Source organism: Miscanthus floridulus, chromosome 15, assembly GCF_019320115.1.
Source record: "Miscanthus floridulus cultivar M001 chromosome 15, ASM1932011v1, whole genome shotgun sequence".
In the NCBI taxonomy this organism is placed as follows: Eukaryota; Viridiplantae; Streptophyta; class Magnoliopsida; order Poales; family Poaceae; genus Miscanthus; species Miscanthus floridulus.
In genome coordinates, this window is record NC_089594.1 from 76,632,647 (window position 1) to 76,652,777 (window position 20,131).

At 46.5% G+C, this 20,131-nt stretch overlaps 1 protein-coding gene and 1 pseudogene across 1 annotated transcript; one reads left to right on the plus strand and one right to left on the minus strand.

The window, feature by feature from the left end:
* The first annotated feature begins 317 nt into the window (after nt 1-317).
* Nucleotides 318-908, plus strand: LOC136507703 (BTB/POZ and MATH domain-containing protein 1-like). The gene has a single exon (XM_066502347.1). It carries the CDS (start codon nt 318-320, stop codon nt 906-908), a length of 591 nt encoding a protein of 196 aa, XP_066358444.1.
* Nucleotides 909-2,039: 1,131 nt separating this feature from the next.
* On the minus strand, nt 2,040-11,129 carry LOC136507704 (L-type lectin-domain containing receptor kinase IX.2-like; annotated as a pseudogene).
* Between the last annotated feature and the right edge of the window lie 9,002 nt (nt 11,130-20,131).

Genomic DNA, 20,131 nt, shown 5'->3' on the forward strand with positions numbered 1-20,131 from the left:
TGATTCAGCCGCCTCTACAAATGGACACGGTAGGGACAGCCACCCCTACAAATCGACGTATTTGTAGGGGCGACTCGTATTACCAGCCGTCCCTACTGTGCCATTTGTAGAGGCGGCTGCTGTGCTGGAGTCCGAGCACGTCAATGTAAGGACGGCTCCAATGTCAGCCGTCCCTAAAGATAAAAAGCCCCGTTGCTACCGATTGTTTTTCACGTAGCGTAGATACATACGTATACAATAGTTGTTCCGTGCAACAAAGAGTTCCCAAGAAGGAATTCACACACGCCAGCCCTCCCTCCAATCGTCGATCACGAATAATGTCGTCGTTGGCTCGGCGTCTCCTCTCCGGCTCCGTCACCGTCGTAAGGCAGGCGAACGGCAGCCACCTGCACCGGATGGACGGCTACTCGCTTCTCGAGCAGGCGATCAAAACCGGCAGCGCGGTCACCTCCAGCGCCTTCTCGGTCGGCGGTCGCAAGTGGGAGCTCCTACTCTACCCCAACGGGATCGACGCCGACCACCGGAGGTCCGTGTCCGCCGATCTCAGGCTCGCGTACGAAGACAGAGGTCATCGGGAGGCCACGGCCACGTACCGCGTGAGCATCCTCGACTACGCCGGCAACCCGGCGCACAGCCGAACCGTGGGGCCGTGCCGCTTCGAGGGATTTCACTACATCGATATCGGGTCGTCGTGGAGGACGAAGGACGAGGCGGAGGAGCGCATGAAGATGAAGAAGACGAGCGTCGACGAGCTGGAGGCGGCGGAGGAGCTGCGGAGGTCGGCGCCGTTCCTGCTCCGGAACGACCGCCTTAACGTGCTGTGCGACGTCTCGGTGGTGGAGAAGGACAAGCGTCGCAACAAGTGGTTTATGGGACTCGACCGCGCCTTCAATGGCTTCAGTTATTAGCTAGTGTAATTATTAATTTTCTCCATGCATGCAGCTTGTATTTATGGATTACTATAGTCTATATACTAATATTAATTATGTGTAATCGAAGAGTTATTAGCTAATCTTGATATTTGCTTTGCTTGATGAAGTACTATAATCTCGTTCGCTTGTTTAGAGCTCTCCATGTTTTTGAATAGACGCTTGTAACATATGTTTGAAACATATACACCATTGCAATATTCAGATAAAACAATTACAACATTGGTCTGAAACGGGTGAAACATTTGGAACAAACACTTGCAATAGCCACTGCAACATATGTAATATCCAGATAAAATACTTGTAACATACGTTTGAAGCAGCTAAAACATTTGAAACATACACTTGCAACATACGTTTGAAACAGCTGAAATATTTAAAACATACACTCGTAGCATACGTGTATAGCCATTGCAACATATGCGACACCGGATCTACTTTTGCAACATCCAAGTGAAACATATGCAACATACATCTGCAAGGCATGAAACATACGGTTGCAATATATGCTCGTCTACTTGTTGCCATCCAATAGAGGCAAGTTAACGTGACGTGGGGAGCACAGCATGAGGTGTGCGCGACGTGCGATGTGCGGCACGAGTGGGGGCGTGAGGAGCGGACGGCGTGAGGCACGGACGGGGTGCGTGGCACAAGGCGCAAGGCGGGTCTTGTGTGACCGTGCGAGGCGCGAGGTGTAGGGGCGCACAACGCGAGGTGGGCAGGCGCAGGGGCGCGCGGCACGAGACGGGTCCTTGCGACCGTGCGAGGCGCGAGTTTTTTTTAGGAAAGTGTGAGTCGTGAGGTGCAGGGGCACAAGGTGGGGAGGCGGGAGGCACAAGGGCGCGTGCATGAGGCGCTTTCGTCCTGTCCGAACGGACGGACGTCCCGACAGGAGCATTACCGATGGAAAATTCGTCCAGTATTTCGTGATTTTTGTTGCTACCAGTCCCCTACCCTATTTCTGCGACAATCACAACTGGTTGGCAAAACCCTTCTTTGCTTATCCCGTCCCTTCTTCCCAAAACGCTGAAACAATCCAGCAATATTCGGGTGCCACACGTCCTTGCGTTTCCTGATCAATCAACAACTCCTAAGGTGAGTTCAGTTCCGTCAAACCAGCTCAATGCCCGCACTGATTACAGGTGCGCCGCAGCTGCTGGTTGCAGAATCAAACAACGCATTGGCCACAGGCTGAAGGTGTGCTGCGACGGCCGGAAACTTGACCGGGAGGATCGGCAGCGGCGCGTCGAACCGCAGCACATTGAGGGCGTGCCTGATGTCCGGCCTCTGGCTCCGGTCCGGGTGCGCGCACCAGAGCCCGACGGCGAGCACGCGCTCCATCTCCTGGACACTGTAGTCCCCGTCCAACCATGGGTCCGCGGCCTCCAAAACCCTCCCGGCTTCGTGGAGGTCTCAGACCCTGTGCACCAAGTGGACGGTGCTCCCGTTCGGCAGCGTCACCACGGGGCACCGGCCGCAGGCGATCTCGAGGAGCACGACGCCGAAGCTGTACACGTCCGACTGCACGCTCGTCCTGCCGGTGTTCAGGCACTCCGGGTCCACGTACCCAGTCGTGCCCGCCGCCGCCGTCGTCCGTGACCTCCGGCCGTCCTCGATCACTCTCGCCAGCCCAAAGTCGCCGAGCTTGGCGGTGAACGACGCGTCCAGCATCACGTTGCTTGGCTTGACGTCGCGGTGCACGACGCACAGCTCCGTCTCCTGGTGCAGGTACAGAAGCGCCGAGCCGAGCCCGAGCACGATCTGATACCTCACCCTCCACGTCAGCTTCTTGTTTGGGTTGTAGAGGTGTCCGTCCACGCTGCCGTTGCGCACCAGCTCATAGACGAGCAGGAGGTCGTCGCCTTCGCCATTGCTGTAGCACCAGCCGACGAGCAGCACAAGGTTCCGGTGCCGGAGACGGCTGATGATCCTCACCTCCGACGTGAACTCGTTCCAGCCCTGCGGAGAAGTCTTGGAGACCCGTTTGATGGCCACGTCCAGGTTCAGGTCCTCCAAGAACCCACGGTACACCGATCCAAAGCCACCTTCTCCTAGTTTCCTGTCGTCGGAGAAGTTGTTGGTGGCGGCGGCGAGCTCTTCGTAGGAGAATCTCCCTGTTCCCGTAGTCCCTTGCTCCAGCTCGATGACTTCCACAGCTTCACCTCGGAAATACGTCAGTGCTCTGGCGGAATTCTTCTTTGCCGCCGTTCTGCCTTTGCACCGTTGCAAGTGGTACTGACGGCATAGACCGAGGTAGGCCAAGAACCCCACTGTGCCGGTGACGGACACGCCGGTTACCAACATAATCAGTTTGATGCCCTTCCATTTATGACCAGAGCTACCTGCAGCATATATAGCATCTGTATCAGAGTGTCTTTTAATCCTATCTTAGAGCAACTCCAAGAGAGTTTGTAAAATTGGATGGCTAAATCAATGGTTTAGCTATTCTCTAAAATAGAAAACTTCTTCCAAAAATAGATAACTCCAAGAGCCTTTCTAAAGTTGATAACTCCATGCTATATTTAGCTGGCAGGGGGCTTTGCGGCGGTGCCGCGATGCGAGCCGCGATGGCATGCCATATTCAGCGAGCAAGGAGCCGCAATGGCATGCTACATTCAGTGAGCGAGGATCCCGGGATAGCATACTTGTTATTTTAGAACACCGAATAGAAAAGCGGTTGGAGGACTATTTTCTCCGAAAATACCCAAATATAGACTACATAGCACATATAGCTTCTCTCTAGGAGATGCTTTAGGGCCTATTTGGATCTGTTAGTACTAAAAATTAGCTAGCTAATAGCTAATAGCTGCTAATGTTTAGCTAGCTATTTTTTAGCGGGGGTTGTTTGGATCCACCTGCTAATAGGTGGGTGGATAGTGAGTTGAAGTTATATATAAATTATTAGCACCTATTAGCAACTTCAAACCTATTAATGAAACTAATAGTTAGTAGCTCTCCAGCTAATAATTAGCCGGTCTGTATGGATCCACTAGTACTGATTTTAGTTGCTAATTTTTAATCCTAATAGATCCAAACAGGCCCTTACTACACTCCCATGGGATATTGTATACACAAAAATAATTTTCGGACTTCAGAGATACCATTTTTTTTACTTATTGAAACAGGAGGGGTGTGAGCCCGTACTGTGCTTTATTGCAAAAAGATTAAATACAAGAGTCTAAAAAAAATCACAAAACAAAAAAGGTTACAAAGAAGATAAGGAGAACTACACATAATAAGCTTCTAGCCACCATAAGTCAATTGTAGGATAAAACTTGCTTCAACACCGCCTTTCATTTCCAGGATGCAGCAACCACCTCTAAAAATAATAACTGTCATGAAAATGAGGCTAGTTTAAAAAAAACCACCTATGCAAATAGCTTATAGCTGTCGTACAAGTAAACTCATAACCTTTTCATAAGAAGTTAGATGAGGACAATTTTTTTTGTAAAAATTACGTACCTCTACAAGATATACAACTATGTAGTTGATAACCTTTTGATTTGAGATAGTTTAGAGACATAAATATTAGTTTTTTAAGTTCTCATATTTTTTAAATTAAAACTTTTGAATTTTTAAAACAACCTCAAGTGTTAACATGATCTACGTGAATATTGTAGTTCTCTAGTCTCAACATAATCTTTAACTTTGCAGTTGATAACCTTTTGATTTGAAATCATTTAAATGCCCAAATATTTGTTTCAATAATTATATTTTAAAATTTATTTTATTTTGATTTTTTGTGAATGACCTTGAACATTAATAGGTACTCCCTCCATCTGGTAATATAGCGTATTCTGGCATTTGAATTTTTTCTTCAAATACACAAGATTTGAGGAATAAAAAAATAATGTTTACTAAATAGAAATACGTGATTTAGTACTTGTGATATTTTTGTATGAGAAAACTAAGAGTCCACCCTTTAATTATGGGGAATAGAATTGGATTTCAATAGATTAGGAAGCTAAGTGAGGGATACATGTGTCTATTGCCCTCTTCCTAACTTTTTCTATGTGGCTAGCTAGACTGAGCTATATTTCAGGACGGTGGGACTTGGGAGTATATATCAAAGCTGTAGACTTATAGTTATCACTTGAAAAAAACTAGGGCTACGGGGGTAGACACCCCCGAACTATTTTACCGTAAGGTTGGGGACTTCTCACCCAGCCCGAGACAACCCTGAACCCCGTGCCCCACCCATACACAGGGGCCCGTTACGCAGTGAGAGGGCCGATCCATTTTACCTATGTTTTGGGAACGCGGGACAGGCGAGGGTTTTCTTTTTCACATCACAGACTAGAAATTTGTCTAACGAATGATTCGAACTCTGGTCACGGGAACCGCAATCCGGAGGCTTGACCAACTGGTCTAATATTTATTTGAGAGTTTAGGGTCCCAATGTTGATTATAAGCTCTTTATTTATTTGCTAGAAGCAGGCCTTATATGAGGAGCGAGAGCCATCCTTTCTCTAAAAATTGTTCCAATGAAAGTTACTAAAGGAAATATTTCATATTGCAACAGGCGAGACATGTAGTGGGATGGTAAGAAACATATGGTACATGTTTCTTAATATAAGTGCACGCATAAGTATTTTGCATGAAAAATTAATACGTGACCACATGACTTTTATAGACCTAAAAAACAACCTTTAAAAATGAAATTTACCCACACATAGAAATCAAAGCATTTTGTAGTAATAATGAGTCTGCCTAGCTTTTTCCCTAAACGTATTCAAATCAAATATATATATATATATATATATATATATATATATATATATATATATATGGAGAGGCTATTCAATAGCCGGCTACAAAATAAGTTATTCTGTAGCCACCTCCATTTACTATAATTTTATATACTAATTTACCATAATGTCAATACATATTTACGATAGTTGGGTTACTATAACACATGGGGATATTTACCATAACATTATATTAAACCACTTAGTAAGGAGTTACTATAATCTCATAAATTAACATAGTAATTATCATAACTCAAAGTGGCTACAGAATAAGTTATTCTGTAGCCAGCTACAGGATAGTAGTCCTATATATATATATATATATATAAATATAAGTATATAGTAACTTCAATGTACCTTTTCAGGTCTGTTTGGATCTATTATAATTATAATATATAATAATCAGCTAAAAATAATCTAGGAGCTGTTTGGATCACAACTAAATTATTATAATATGAATTGTGCATGAGATTGTTATAATCATGATTGTGGGGTTATAACAATCAGAATGTTTGGATCTGGATTTTTGTGGTTGGTTACCTTATTGCTTAGAAGATGACATGAAAAGAAAAGATAAGGTGGGGGTGGAGCTAATTTCGACTTCCAGCAACCATAATCCCCCAAGTCAGGTCTTTTCTGGATTATGGGATTATGGTAATTGGGAGTTTTTATTATAATAATTCATAATATAATCAATCTTGTTTGGAACATAATTTGATTATACGACATGATTATTATAATCATAGGGTATCCAAACAGGTCTCTAATTGTAATTCAAAGTGGCTAGATTATAAGGTGGATTATTAGTTTATTATAATCAAAACATCATATTACAATAATCCAATAATTCACCTGGACCTACTTTTTCGTAATTATGAGTAATTTTCACATAACCCAAGAATAATCTACAATAATAATACAGGAATCCAAATAGTCCAATTATTAAAGTTTATAATCCATATTAGTATAACTTAACACCGTTAGCCCATCAAACTAACACAAGGGCCAAGAAACCAAAGAAAATTCGTTTTAGGGCCAAATAGCCAAGTTCGAGAGAAAAAAGACCAAGAAACTAAGCAACACTTTTTTTAGGCCCAGAAAATAATTTTCTCATTATTTATAATAAGGATTATAATAATCAGGATTATAGATTATAATAATTAGGATTATAGATTATAATAACCAGAATGTTTGGATCTCTGAATTATTGGAGTTGGTTAAGTGAAAAATTCTTATCTTACTCTTTAGAGAAGGTGATAGGGCAAGAGAAGAGAAAATGGGAGAGGGGGCAATTTGGACTTTCAACAACCATAATCCCCTAAAATCAGGTGTTTTTTTGGATTATTGGATTATGGCAATCATGGGGTTTTATTACTATAATCCATAGTACAATCAATCTTGTTTAGATCATTATTTGATTATTATAATAGGGTATCCAAACAAGTCTCTAGTTGTAACTCAAACAGACTAGATTATAAGGTGGATTATTAATTTATTATAATCAAAACATCAAACTACAATAATCCTATAATCCACCTCAGACCTGTTTTTTTTTGTAATTATGAGTAATTTTCACGTAAACTAAGAATAATCTACCATAATATAATATATACAGGAATCCAAATTTCCACTTATTATGGTTCATAATCGTGTTTAACACTAATCGATGATATACTTGGCACCCATATCTAATTCTTACCTCATTTCTTATGCAAAGTCTGAGATAGGAGGGAGTATTAGGCTACTCTAGATGCATTGGGTCATATCATGCTTCTAAAGTTGCCATGTCAAATATATACAAGTATAATATATCCACTACCGTAAACAGAGCTTTGCCGTATGTCCAAGGCACACGGTGAAGCCCAAAAAACAATCGGCAAACAGCACACGGCGTACACTGTGACGGCAAAAGTTTCTTTGCCGAGTGCTAAAACCGAAGCTCGGCAAAAAAAAAAGTAACGTGACGGCGAGAAGACGGTCACGACGCGTTTGCCAAGTGTCTAACGGCACGGGCACTCGGCAAAGATGCCATGTTTGCCGAGTGTCCACGCGAAAAACACTCGGCAAACATCCAGAGAGAACTGTAGAAGTATATTTCTAAAGTTTTTCTGAATTTATTTTTCTAAAGGAAAATGGCCGTATAATGTGTGAGCATGACTTCATGGTGATGTCATCAAGCTAGCAAGGCATTCTGCTCGCTCCGGCCGCTCGCCCGCGCGGCGTTGCGCGCGTTGCCGAGTGTCCACGCGAAAAACACTCGGCAAACATCCAGAGAGGACTATAAAAGTGTATTTCTAAAGTTTTTCTGAATTTATTTTTCTAAAGGGAAATAGCCGTATAATGTGTGAGCATGACTTCACGGTGATGTCATTAAGCTAGCAAGGCATTCTGCTCGCTCCGGCCGCTCGCCCGCGCGGCGTTGCGCGCGTGCATGCTGGGAGGAGTTGCAGGCATTGTCACGGAAGCCAGCGAGCCGCGTAGAGCTGCGCCACCCCATCCCGAGCCGCCGGCCGGCCGCGCGCCGCATCCCGGAGCACCTTCGGCCTACTGGACCTCCACGAGGAGCACATCGTGAACATCGATGCCGTGGCCTCGCCGTCGGGTCGCCAGTGCCGGGTCCCTGCCGCCAGTGGCGAATCTAGGATCTTAGCTCGGGGTATGCCGTTCAAAAAAATTTCTATATAATTCAGCAAATCATTTAGCAATTTGGTAACGGTAGTAAAATTGGCAATGTAATTAAGTAATAATAGTTAAATTTGGAACATAATTTGGTAATAGTAATTTAGTAGCAGTGGTAAAACTTGCAACGTAGGGATGACTCAATGTTGTTAGCAATGAAAGTAGACAAGATTTTTCTACATGAAAAAGAAGAGAAAAGGGCAAAGACTAAATTACGTCTTGGTGTCTCCGACAGTCGCCTTTGCTTGTTAACCATACACGCGCAGCTAGCAGACAACAACCGAGCTCCCTAGCTCCAAACTTGTGGTAGATGAATGGATGCGGGTAGATGGTGCGTTGGATCCTAGAAGCCAAGGCGTCACCGCGTTAGTTGTCATGACTTGCCAAGGTGTCACCACGACAGGACCTGGGGTCATGGATCTCCCATCCGTGTGACTCTGGGCGCATGGCCCTGGACCCTGGAGAAAAGCAGCAAAGCTGCAAAGGCCATCTCGGCAAAGCTGGGCTGCTAGCTTTGCGTTCGTTTTCAGTTCTCCGGCCTACAGGTAAGTGTTCTTTTGTTTTTTTTTCAAATACAGTATATATACTCCAATACATGCCGGATCTACGGGGTATGCCAGTGCATACCCCGCAGCTCCGCCCCTGCCAGCCGCAGAGCTTGAACTCCCGGCCGCGGCCCTGGTAGCCGTCCAGTAGGTGCAGGTGCGCCTCCAGGTTGTGGAAGCATGCTAGGTCCAGCGTTTCCGCCTTGAGGTATGGCGACACCCTGTGGTCCAGCGCCAGCTCCGCGCCGACGTGCACGTACATACCCAGCTCCCGCTCCAGCCGCGCCTTGAACCGCGTGTTCCCCACCCGCGGGCCGGAGAAGGAGAAGACGCACACCGGCGCCGCCCTGCCGTCCGGCGACACGCTTATTTGAGGATGGGGAAGTTCGATTGCTATGAGGAGAGACGTGGGGTGCGGTTTATTTATAGAATAGAGCAGCGGTCTCTGATTGGTGGAGGAATTGGTGCCGCGGATCGACGACGTGGAGGCCGCGATGTGTTTGCTGAGTGTCCGAGATCTGACACTCGGTAAATCTTGGTTTGCCGAGTGTCGGATCGGGACACTCGGCAAAGGATTTTTTTTTTTCATTTTTCTTCTTTTCCTTGTTTTCCTTCGGACGGCACACGTACTAACAGATGTGGACTTTGCTGAGTGCTTATCTTTTGCCGAGTGTTTTTGTTCTCGTTTGCCGAGTGCCACACTTTGCCGAGTGTTTTTTTTACCTCTTTTGCCGAGTGTTTTTGTGATAGCACTTGGCAAAGAGCTTCTTTGCCGAGTATCCGATATAATGCACTCGGCAAAGATTCTTGCACTCGGCAAACTAAGGGTTTCCGGTAGTGATCCAAGGCTGGCATATATAACTAGACGTATAGAAAAAAACTATCGTCCTGTTCTGCAACACTACTTCAGCATGCAGCGAAAGAACAATGTTTTTCTCTTACAGTATTTCAGCATAAGCAGCCGCATAAGCCAAATTTCAGCGAAACGAACAGGGCCTATGTATGTATAAAAGTCAAAACGACTTAGGCCGTATCTGGTTCAGCTTCTTTAAAGTGATTCTACTACCAAAAGGCATAAAATCAACCAAATGGATAGAACCTGAATTTTCACAACACCAATTTTTACAACACCTTGGATCCTGCTTTCGGCTTTCAACTTCCAGCTTTTTACAAATGGGTGGAAATAGAGATTTTTTACAGTTGTTTCAGGGAAGAAAAAAAGAGAGGATATAGGTTTTATAGTTGTTTCAAGCAAACAATTTATAACGTTTTTACAGCATAATAGTTCACAACAACCTTTTCACACTCGCAGCAGCTTTTCAACATAGTCAGTTTATAAAGACAGTAATGAGTTAATCAAATAGCGATGACTTTCGTAGAAGAAAAAACTAAAGGATCGGAGCTAGAGTGCACTGCTAACCTTCTGGTGGAAGCGGCGGCGACGACGGCTGCGCGATGATCTCCATGGGGCCCGTGATGTTGTATCTGATGTAGCAGCTGTACCCCAAGAGGTAGCCAGCGGTGTCATTCGGTATGTTCGTCGCCAGCAGATCGCGCAGGTACCCGAGGCATTTGGTGCACTCGTCGTGTACCAAGTCCCACCTGCACTGCGCCAGCGCGTACATCTCCAGCGAGTTGCTCTTCGAGTCCATGTAGCTGGAGCTGTTGTAGGCGAACCGCAGGGGCGAGACGGCAGCCTGCTCAGTGAGGTTGCCGACCAGCGCCCACCGCGCGTCGCTCATGCGGGCGGTGTCGGCGGCGTCGAAGGTGTAGTCGTTCGAGCGCACCACCCATGTCCCGAGGTCGAGCTGGTCCGCGTCGCCGAAGAAGGGCTGGTTCGAGTACCGGATGAGGCACCTGTCGTAGTTGACGCTCGCCGACCGGCTGTACGGGCACCCGGCGCCCACCCAGGAAACCGCCGCGTCCAGGCACCTCACGCACTTGTCCCAGCTGTAGTCCGCGTAGCACATGAGGAGGCCGAAGACCTGGTCGTGCCCAAATCCGTAGCTAGTGTTGAAGAAGCCGCCGTTAAGGGTGGCGCCCTGGCCGAGGAGCTCGACGAGCTTGTAGACGTTGAACTGGTACGTGCTCCCGGCGGTGAAGTTGTCTGATGAGCAGAATGGCGACGGAAATGGCGTGTACTCATCGGCGTGTACTCCAGCGAGCCAGGTGGTGGTGGTTGCGGCGAGTAAGAGCAGGACAGGGAGAAGGCGCTGCCACAAAGCCATGTAGCTAGCTTGACGTGGATATGCTGTGTTTTCACAAGCGAGCGAGGGGGTAGTGGTGGAGGGAAATCATCGCACATTTAAATTTGGTCCAGGGCAACGATGACCCTAGCTAATAACCTATATACATAAAATAAAAGAAAATGGTAGCAAGAGACCAAGACGAGAGCCCGGAGGGTGCTCCAATGCGCGCGCGGTGTTGCTGCCTCTTGTCCTTAGCATCCAGGTCGCTGCCTCTTGCCCATACCGCCCAGGATTTGTTTTCTTGCACGTCAGTCTTTAATTTTAGCTATGGCAGCTTTTTTGGTTGCTTCTCCCACAAAGTACCTCTCTTAGTGTCTGTTTGGTTAAGCTGTAACTGTGGAGAAAGGCTGCTGTAAAAAAACTGAAAGCTATTTGATTAAACAAGTATAAAATATACCTTCTATATTTATCTCTTTCTTCAAACAACTATGAAAGAATTCTTTATTCCACCCATTTCGAAAGCAGAAAGCAAAAAACTCAAAAGCTGAGTCTAAGATGCTTTAAAAAATATGCTACGGAAAAGCGGTCGCTTCTAAAAAATCAGCATCCAAAAGCAGCCCATTTAGTTGGGATTTTTGCTTTTGCGAAGCAAAAACAACCCCAAAAGCCTAACTAAACGGAGCCTTAGATTTATCTTTTTCTTAAACCCACACTGTTTTCTCTGAAAAATTTCCAGGTGTCGACAGAAAAATTCCAAGCAAAGAGGTCTACAATTCTATCCCTGTCACATGTACCCGACAGGGAAATTGGTCTCTACCGTCAGAAAAAAGAAATTCCCAGTTCTTATGGTTATACACCAGTATACCGTCAAAACAATACGCTAGCCAACAGAAAAAATAAAATCCATAAAACAATCTCAAATTTAGTATGGATCAGTTATAATTACCCATGAAAAATCACTTAATAGATAAAACAATCGATCCATGTCTTCAATGACATCAACAGTTAGAAATATCATATGTAAAATGGCACAAATGATCAGCAAAGAATCTAGCAGTTGTACATCAATAACGCCATGTATACAACAATTTAGTCTATTTTGCACTACCAGCCTTTGATATACAAAGATTTGGCCTATTTTGCACTACTAGCCTTAGAATACTTGCATCAGGGGTTCTTCCTCTTCAACAAAACCTGCAGTGGAATACTCTGCTGTTAGAGATCTTGCAAATGTCATAAGACTTTAAGCAAAAATAATTTACTTCTTCATATATAAGGCATGTTTGGGATTTACCACAAGTTCATTAGACAATTTTACCTTGATACAATGCTAAATATATATGCCTTGCAAACTAATGTCATTTTACAAAGACATTACCCCTATTCTAATATTCACAATATTTCAGAAATTACATGTGGGGCAAGAATTCAAGGTTTTTGCATAGAACAGCAAAATATAGATGTGTGATATAACACACTAGAATCTAACAAGAACTGTAGCCACACATAAAGGCAAATATATATATTTCAACATTTTAGATAAAGAATTGTGCAACTGTCTTTAATACCATATGCATTTCGAGTAAATGAGTAATGAATATGCAACTGTCTTTAATACCATAGACCATTGCATAACATCCACAAACTTATTATTAACAATATAAAATTAGTAAAAATGTGAACCATAACTTCCACAAACTTATTAACAATAACCTCAACTCTATATCATGTTGAGGTTATTGTTAATAAGGGTCTGTTTGGTAGGGGTTGACACGGTGAAGAGCAGGACGGAGAGAAAGCGTTTGTAGCTTGGCGTGGATGTGCTGCATTTTCACAGGCGAGAGGGGCAGTGGTGGAGTGGCCCTCTGGCATAGGAAGAGGGAAATTGTCGTAGAAATATACAACGATGGTTCTATATATATATATATATATATATATATATATATATATATATATATATATATATATATATGTGTGTGTGTGTGTGTGTGTGTGTGTGTGTGTGTACGGTAAAGCTATTCTATGGCCACCTTGATTTACAATAATGTTTGTACCGATTGACGATAATGATAATACATATTTACGATACATGGGTTACTATAATTCAAGATGATACTTACCATAATGCTATAGTAAATCACTTATGAGGGATTTACCATAATCTCGTAAATTAGTATAGTAATTATCGTAACTTAAAGTGGCCACATAATAACTTATTCTGCGGCCAGCTACAGAACAATATATATATATATATATATATATATATATATATATATATATATATATATATATATATATATATATATATATATATATATATATATATCGGTGTTTCGTATAAGCACCGGCAAGTAAATTTATAGTAATGCGCGTTAGGCTCGGATGGTGCGCTAAAGGACACAAGATTTATACTGGTTCGGGCCGAATGTCCCTACGTCCAGTTTGTTGCTGCTCATGTTATTAGCACCATGAAGGGTTCGTAGTAGGGGGTACAAACGATCGAGAGAGGGACTGGTCCCAAGTCTCTCTGATGGAAGGGTTGAAAGGAGGCCAAGAGCTTGGTAGCAGCTTGACTGTGTGTGTGTGTCTTGTGTTGTTCGGTCAAAAGTTGGTCCCCTTGATGGAGGAAGCGCATCCCCTTTTATAGATGAAGGGGCTGGCTTTTACAAGGATGAGGGCTTTAGGATGCGTACTCTACCTAGTCTTGTGGCTCACATCTACGCGGCCTGGTTCTTCATTCTGATGAGTGCGAAGGAAGACAAGCGCCTACAATACTATCGATGCCTCTGTAGAATGTCAGGTTGGTTACAGAATGTTGCCCTGCGCAGGGTATGGGCTGCAGTACAGTGGTTTGACTTATGAGCCTCCCCAATCTTGCTCCGCACGCCTTCTGGTTCCTATGAGTCTTCGTCGGAGGGACGCGGGGTCGGGGTCCGGAGTAGCGCTGTGGGCAAGATCTTCTGACTTGGTGGACCTAAGGGGTCGAGAAGCGGGCACCGCTCCCTTGGGTCCATAGCGTGGTGACGGAATATCCGTCGTTCGTGGAGATATCAAATCCTTTTCTGGAGCGTAGTGGTTGTCGTATATCTTCATCGGGTTCCGTGTCCTAGAGCTGAAGGCGACGCCTACAACTCTACAGGGCGAGGAGCATGCACCTGTAATACCTTTCGGGCCCTGCGGCGCCCGGAAGGGTCTAAAGCACCTGTCCCATCGTTTCCTGGCAGTACTTTTCCTGCTAGGGCGCAGGGTATGGTCCTTGGAGCCATGGTTGACCCGAACGTCTTGTCTTGCCCCGTACCCATCATCATGAGGGAACGGGGAGAAGTTGTCAGGTAAGATGAAACCAGTCTTTAGATATCGAGCAGGGCGAGGCTCGTTCCTGGCCGTCGGGTGAAGCAGAGACCAGTCCTTATCTCTTGGGCGAGACCGAGCCCGTCCCTCTGGGGTCGGGTGAGGCGGAGTCTATCCCTCAGCCCTCAGGCGAGACCGAGCCCGCCCCAAAGGCGTCGGTCGAGACGGAGACTAGCCCTAAGCCCTCGGGCGAGGCAGAGCTATCTCAAAGGCGTCGGGCGAGGCGGAACCCAACTCCTGTCATTCGAGCAAGGGACGTTATGGCACCCTTATCCGTCCAGAAGTTTTTAACATTCGGTGGTTATTGGTTCCACCTTCTGGGGTACCCCGGTATTAGGTCCCCGATAGTAGCCCCCGAGCCTCTAGGTGATTCGGATAGAACCGCCTGGAGGGTGTTTTTGATTTCATCGGAGTTACTTTGCCAGAGGGTGCGCGCGAGCGCACCCGATGGGTGTAGCCCCCGAGCCCCTGGGTGATTCGAGCAGGGTCACCCAGGGGGTTGTACCGGACCCTCCGTGGGTAAGGCTGAAGGACATGGGTGTGCACATGTATGCCTGATAATTTAGTACTCACAAATAGGCAGTGGCATCATATATATCTAGTGCTCAGTTAACAAGAATCGCATCATAGGCAGCATTTAGTATTTTTTCTTCCAAATTCATCTCAACATGTGCCATCATAGGCAGTGGCATCAAGTGCTCAATAAACAGAATTACATCATAGGCAGCAATAGTCGGCATTGCTCAGGAAAACTCAAATCGGAGAAGAACATCCATAGTTGGCATTGCTCCATAGGAGGGATTAGGGGAGCAATTGGCACATTACCAGGGTGGTCTCCTTGGGGCTCGGCTGCGGCGCTGGCGACACTAGGGTTAGGCCGCCGTAGAGGACGGCAGCGGGGCCACGGATGACTACGGAGACGGAGAGGCGGACGGAGACGGGGATGGGAGACGGGGGAGGATAGCACACCAGTGCGGGGACACGGACGGAGGTACACGGTGCCCACGTGGAGAGCACACCGGCCCCGGAGGAGGAGGACGGCGACGGATGCAGTGAATGGCGATGGCGGTGACGGAGGATGGGCCTAGGGTTCCGGCCCACGTTCCCGTCGACGTCCAAAGGCACCACGGCGCGGGTGCGGGTGCACGGAAGGAGGACGAGGGCACCACGGCGCGGAGGGCAGGGGCGATGATGGAGGTGCACGGCGGCGGCAATGGCGCATCGGCGCGGTGGTTTTTGGGCAGCCCTTTGGGGTCGTTTTTGAACCGACGAAGGACTTAGCCGATTTGGGGGAGGTGGCGGAGTATATATAAGGCATCATTAACCGCGGCGGGCCTCTTAGGACGCCCGTCACGGTTAATATTTACCGCGGCGGGCTTATTAGAACGCCCGTCACGGTTAATATGTACCGTGGCGGGCCTCTTAGAGCGCCCGTCATGGTTAATATTTTTCAATCTGAAATCTTATTTTCCCCTTTTTCAATCTGGAATCTTATTTTTCCCTTAGGTAGAGCAGTATATATACTAGATAGTTAGCTATAGAGGAGTATGTATAGTAGTAGTAGATAGTAGTATAGTTTGGAGTAGTAGTAGTAGAGTAGTACATAGTTGGAGTAGTAGAGTAGTAGTTGGAGGAGTAGAGTAGTAGTAGAGTCGTAGTTGGAGGAGTAGTTAGCTATAGAGGAGTATATATATATACAAGCTTGTTTCATTTGTTTGAACATAGATCACATAATATGAAAAAGAAAGAAACAACACAACAAAATATATGATGAATACATATGGTTCCATGATATTAATAATAAGTTACAACTTGTCTTGAATGGAGTCCACTACAATATTACAACTTGTCTTATAGATATGGTTGGCATACATATCATTTTGGTGCAGGTGCTTTCACCGTCCTCTTCTCACCGTCGGGACAGGCCCACGGCATCATCCTGGACTTGTTGAATCGGTCCTCGACGGCCTTGATCTTCTTTGGATGATCGGTAAAAAGCTCGAGCTCTGCGTAGTTGTTGTATTGTTCGGGACTCTGCACCCCATCAGCTCCCACAATCCGCTGCTTTTCGGACACAACCACATGTCTTTTTGGGTCCTCTGCATATATATAGTAGGCCACTTGCGCGACATTGGTTGCTAGTACCCGCGGGTCATCTTTGTAGCCGATACTTTTGAGGTCCATGGTGGTTAGCCCATAACTGTCCACTACAACCGCATTCGGTTTGACCCACTGGCAACGGAAGACGGTTATGCGTAGGTTTTGGCCGTAGTCAAGTTCCCATATTTCTTCGACTTGCCCATAGTATTGCCTCCTCTGGCCCGTGGACTCTTCTTCGCCCTCGTATCGAACACCGCAGTTCTGTGCCGAGCTCTTGTTGTCCTTGTCTTTCGTGTGGAACCTATAGCCCTGGACGTCATACCCTTGCCACGTGGTGATTTGGCTGGATGGGCCTAACACAAGCCTCTTAACGGTCTTCGTATCTTCATCAGGGCATCCTTCAAGGGGTATGTGTTGCTCTTTGAGCCACTCTATGAAATTGCTCTTGTGATGGTTCTGGACCCATGCCTCCGTGCGCTGCCCATCATTAGCGGCGCGGATCTCTTCCAGGTGCTTTTCAATGTATTTCTCCATGCTCACCAACTGATGAAGGATGCTGTAATGAGCTTCTTGCACCATTCGGTTTGCCACATCGGTGCGTACTTTTTGGCCTGTGCACCCCATCCCTGAGGTTTTGCCTTCATGGTGATGGACAGGTAGCCCAATCACCCTCCCATCTCTTATGTACCTCATACACCAGTTCACGGCCTCCTCCGTTGTGTATGCCTCGATCATAGAGCCCTCCGGGTAAGCGTGGTTACGGACGTATCTGTTGAGGGTGGACATGAACCGCTCGTACGTCCACATCTGGTGTAGGTACACGGGGCCCAGTTGATGGATCTGATCAACCATATGCATGATTAGGTGTGGCATAATATCAAAGTAAGATGGTGGAAAGCACATCTCGAGCTGGCAAAGGGTCTCCGCGATGAACTCCTTCAGGGTCCGTCTGGTCCCGCTTTCGCTTCCTTGTTTGCTTGGGCCCCTCTTCAGGCGGCTTCTTCTTCTTTCCAAACTCCACCTGATCCATGTCCTTGACCATCTCATACACCTTTGTCCCCCAACTAGTCTGCGTCGTTTGATCACGCTACGGCTCGTCCTGATTGTCAAAGTATTTGTTCATAATACTTCTTCTATACTTGTGATTTTTGGCGAGGAACCGTCTGTGCCTCGTGTACACCATCTTATTGGATCCCTTAAGGTAAGTGTAGCAGGTCCCATCGATGCAAATTACGCAGCCGGTCTTCCCTTTGATCTGCCCCGATAGTGAGAAGAGACCAGGGGTAATCGGTGATGGTGACAAAGATGATTGCTTTTAGTGTGAACTTCTCCTTGCGGGATGCATCCACCATCTAGACCCCAACAACAAATAGTATCTTCATTTCCTCCATGAACGGCTCTAGGAACACATCTATATCGTTGCCGGGCTGCTTCGGTCCAGAGATAAGCATGGTCAGCATAAGGTACCTCCACTTCTAACATAGATGGGGAGGTAGGTTGTACATGGTGAGCACGACGGGCCAAGTGCTATGCGAGCTGCTAAGCTCACCGAACGGGTTCATCCCGTTGGTACTCAGCGCGAACCTAACATGCCTGGGCTCCTTGCCAAACTCCGGGTAGGCCTCGTCGAAATCCTTCCACTGCTTGCCATCGGATGGGTGCCGTAGCTTGCCATCGTCTTTCAGGCGGTCAGCTGATGCATGCCAGGACATGAGCTTGGCATCGTCCGGGTTCCCGAATATTGCACGCAGGCGATCGGTCACGGGCAGGTACCACACCGACAGTGCTGGACTTTTTCTGTGCGTGTAACCCTCTTCTTCATCGTCCTGCTGAGCCGAGATCTGTTTGGCCGCACTGCTCTTCTTTGCCCCCTTCTTGTTCTTCTTCTGACCACCCCGCAAGCCTCCCTCGTCTTCTGCATCCACGCGACAACCGGCATTTTTCTTGTACCGACTAAAGCTGCAGTGCGAACAACTCGTTAAATTCTCATACTCATTGCCCCGATATAGGATGCAGTGGTTAGGGCATGCATCAAACTTTCTAAGCTTCATCGCCACTGGCCGGATCAGCTTCTTGGCCCGATAAGTATTGGCGGGCACCTTGTTAGCCGTTGGGTACGTGGTGGCAAGGTAGCTTAACAACTCATTGAAGCTAGTGTCAGACCAACCATGACGAGCCTTCAACATCAACATATGGAGGTTAAAACGGAGCGCCGTGCACTCCTTCGGACAATCGCCGCCATCCTTATAGAGAGGATCAACTGCCGCCTGCTTCAACTCTCTGAAATTCTCCAACCACTTTGGGTAACCCAACACAACGTCGTCTTCATCGAAGTGTTTGACTAGATCTTCAACAAGCTGCACATCCTCGGGTTGGCTCACAGTATCCTGACCATCCCCACCGTCGCCGGCTTCGTCGGCCATGTCTTGCATTAGATCATCCACCGTGATGTAATCACGACAACTGTTGTCATTGTCGGCTGGCGTAGCTGCTGCTGAAGATGATGAGGAGCCGGGTGCTCCTAAATGATCTTTATTCACCGGTGATGCTATCGTCGTCGGCGTCAAAGAGCTCACTCCAGATGCACCGCCATTCGCACCAACTCTTTCGCCGTGAAATGTCCAGACTGTGTAGCCCTCGACGAAACCATACATGATCAAATGAGTTTGCACCTCGCTGTCTCGGTGGGCTTTCTGGTTCTTGCAACGAGAACATGGACATATGGTTGTCATCCGCTTCAGTCTCTCACGGTGAGCTTTACCAGCAGCAATAAACTTCCTTAATTCAAAGAGGCACCGCGGATCATTCACTCTATCGATCCGGTACATCCATTCTGACCTATCCATCATACCTGCGAACATTATCCGTCACAATCAACATTAAATAAAGAAGAATTAGGAGAAATTGATGATTTTTACGTCCAAAATCATGAAAAAGAGAGGAAATGACGATGTGAAAGATGAAGCATGCATCTATGATGAATCTAAAGTTAAAGAAATACATGACATCGTTTTTTCCATTAAAATTGATCTAGATCTAGAGAGAACTCTAGGTGATGGAAATAGAGAGAGAGGATGGAAGGAGAGAGGGAGAGCCTTTATGAACCTCTTATGATGTCCTCCTCCCTCAAATCCAAGCCCTTCAACTCAAATCAAAAGTTTCCTCAAATTTTAGGATAAAGCCTCCCCCATGAGTTTGAGAGAGGAAGACCCGTGGAGAAGATGAAGGGGTGGCGCTGTGTATTTGTACAGGCTTTACCGCGGCGGGCAAGATAAAGCGCCCACCTCGGTAAATCAACTCTTTACCGCGGCGAGCAGTTTAAAGAGCCCGCCACGGTAAATCGTATTCACCGCTGCGGGCGATTCATACCGCCCGCCGCGGTAAATAAAGATTTACTGCGGCGGGCAAGTAAGGTGGCCCGCCGCGGTAAACCCTTTTCCCGCAGCGGGCGCCTCGGTGGCTGGCTTCGCTGGCCGGCCACCGGTTAACCGTGGCGGGCAAAAGAGGTGCCCGCCACGGAGCCCATTTTGGCCATGCTGCGCAAATTGATTCCTGTAGTAGTGTATTGCACCTACAAAAAAAAATTAATA

What these genes read in the sequence shown, in the direction of transcription:
- LOC136507703 (XM_066502347.1), top strand. Translation starts at nt 318, where the DNA reads ATGTCGTCGTTGGCTCGGCGTCTCCTCTCCGGCTCCGTCACCGTCGTA.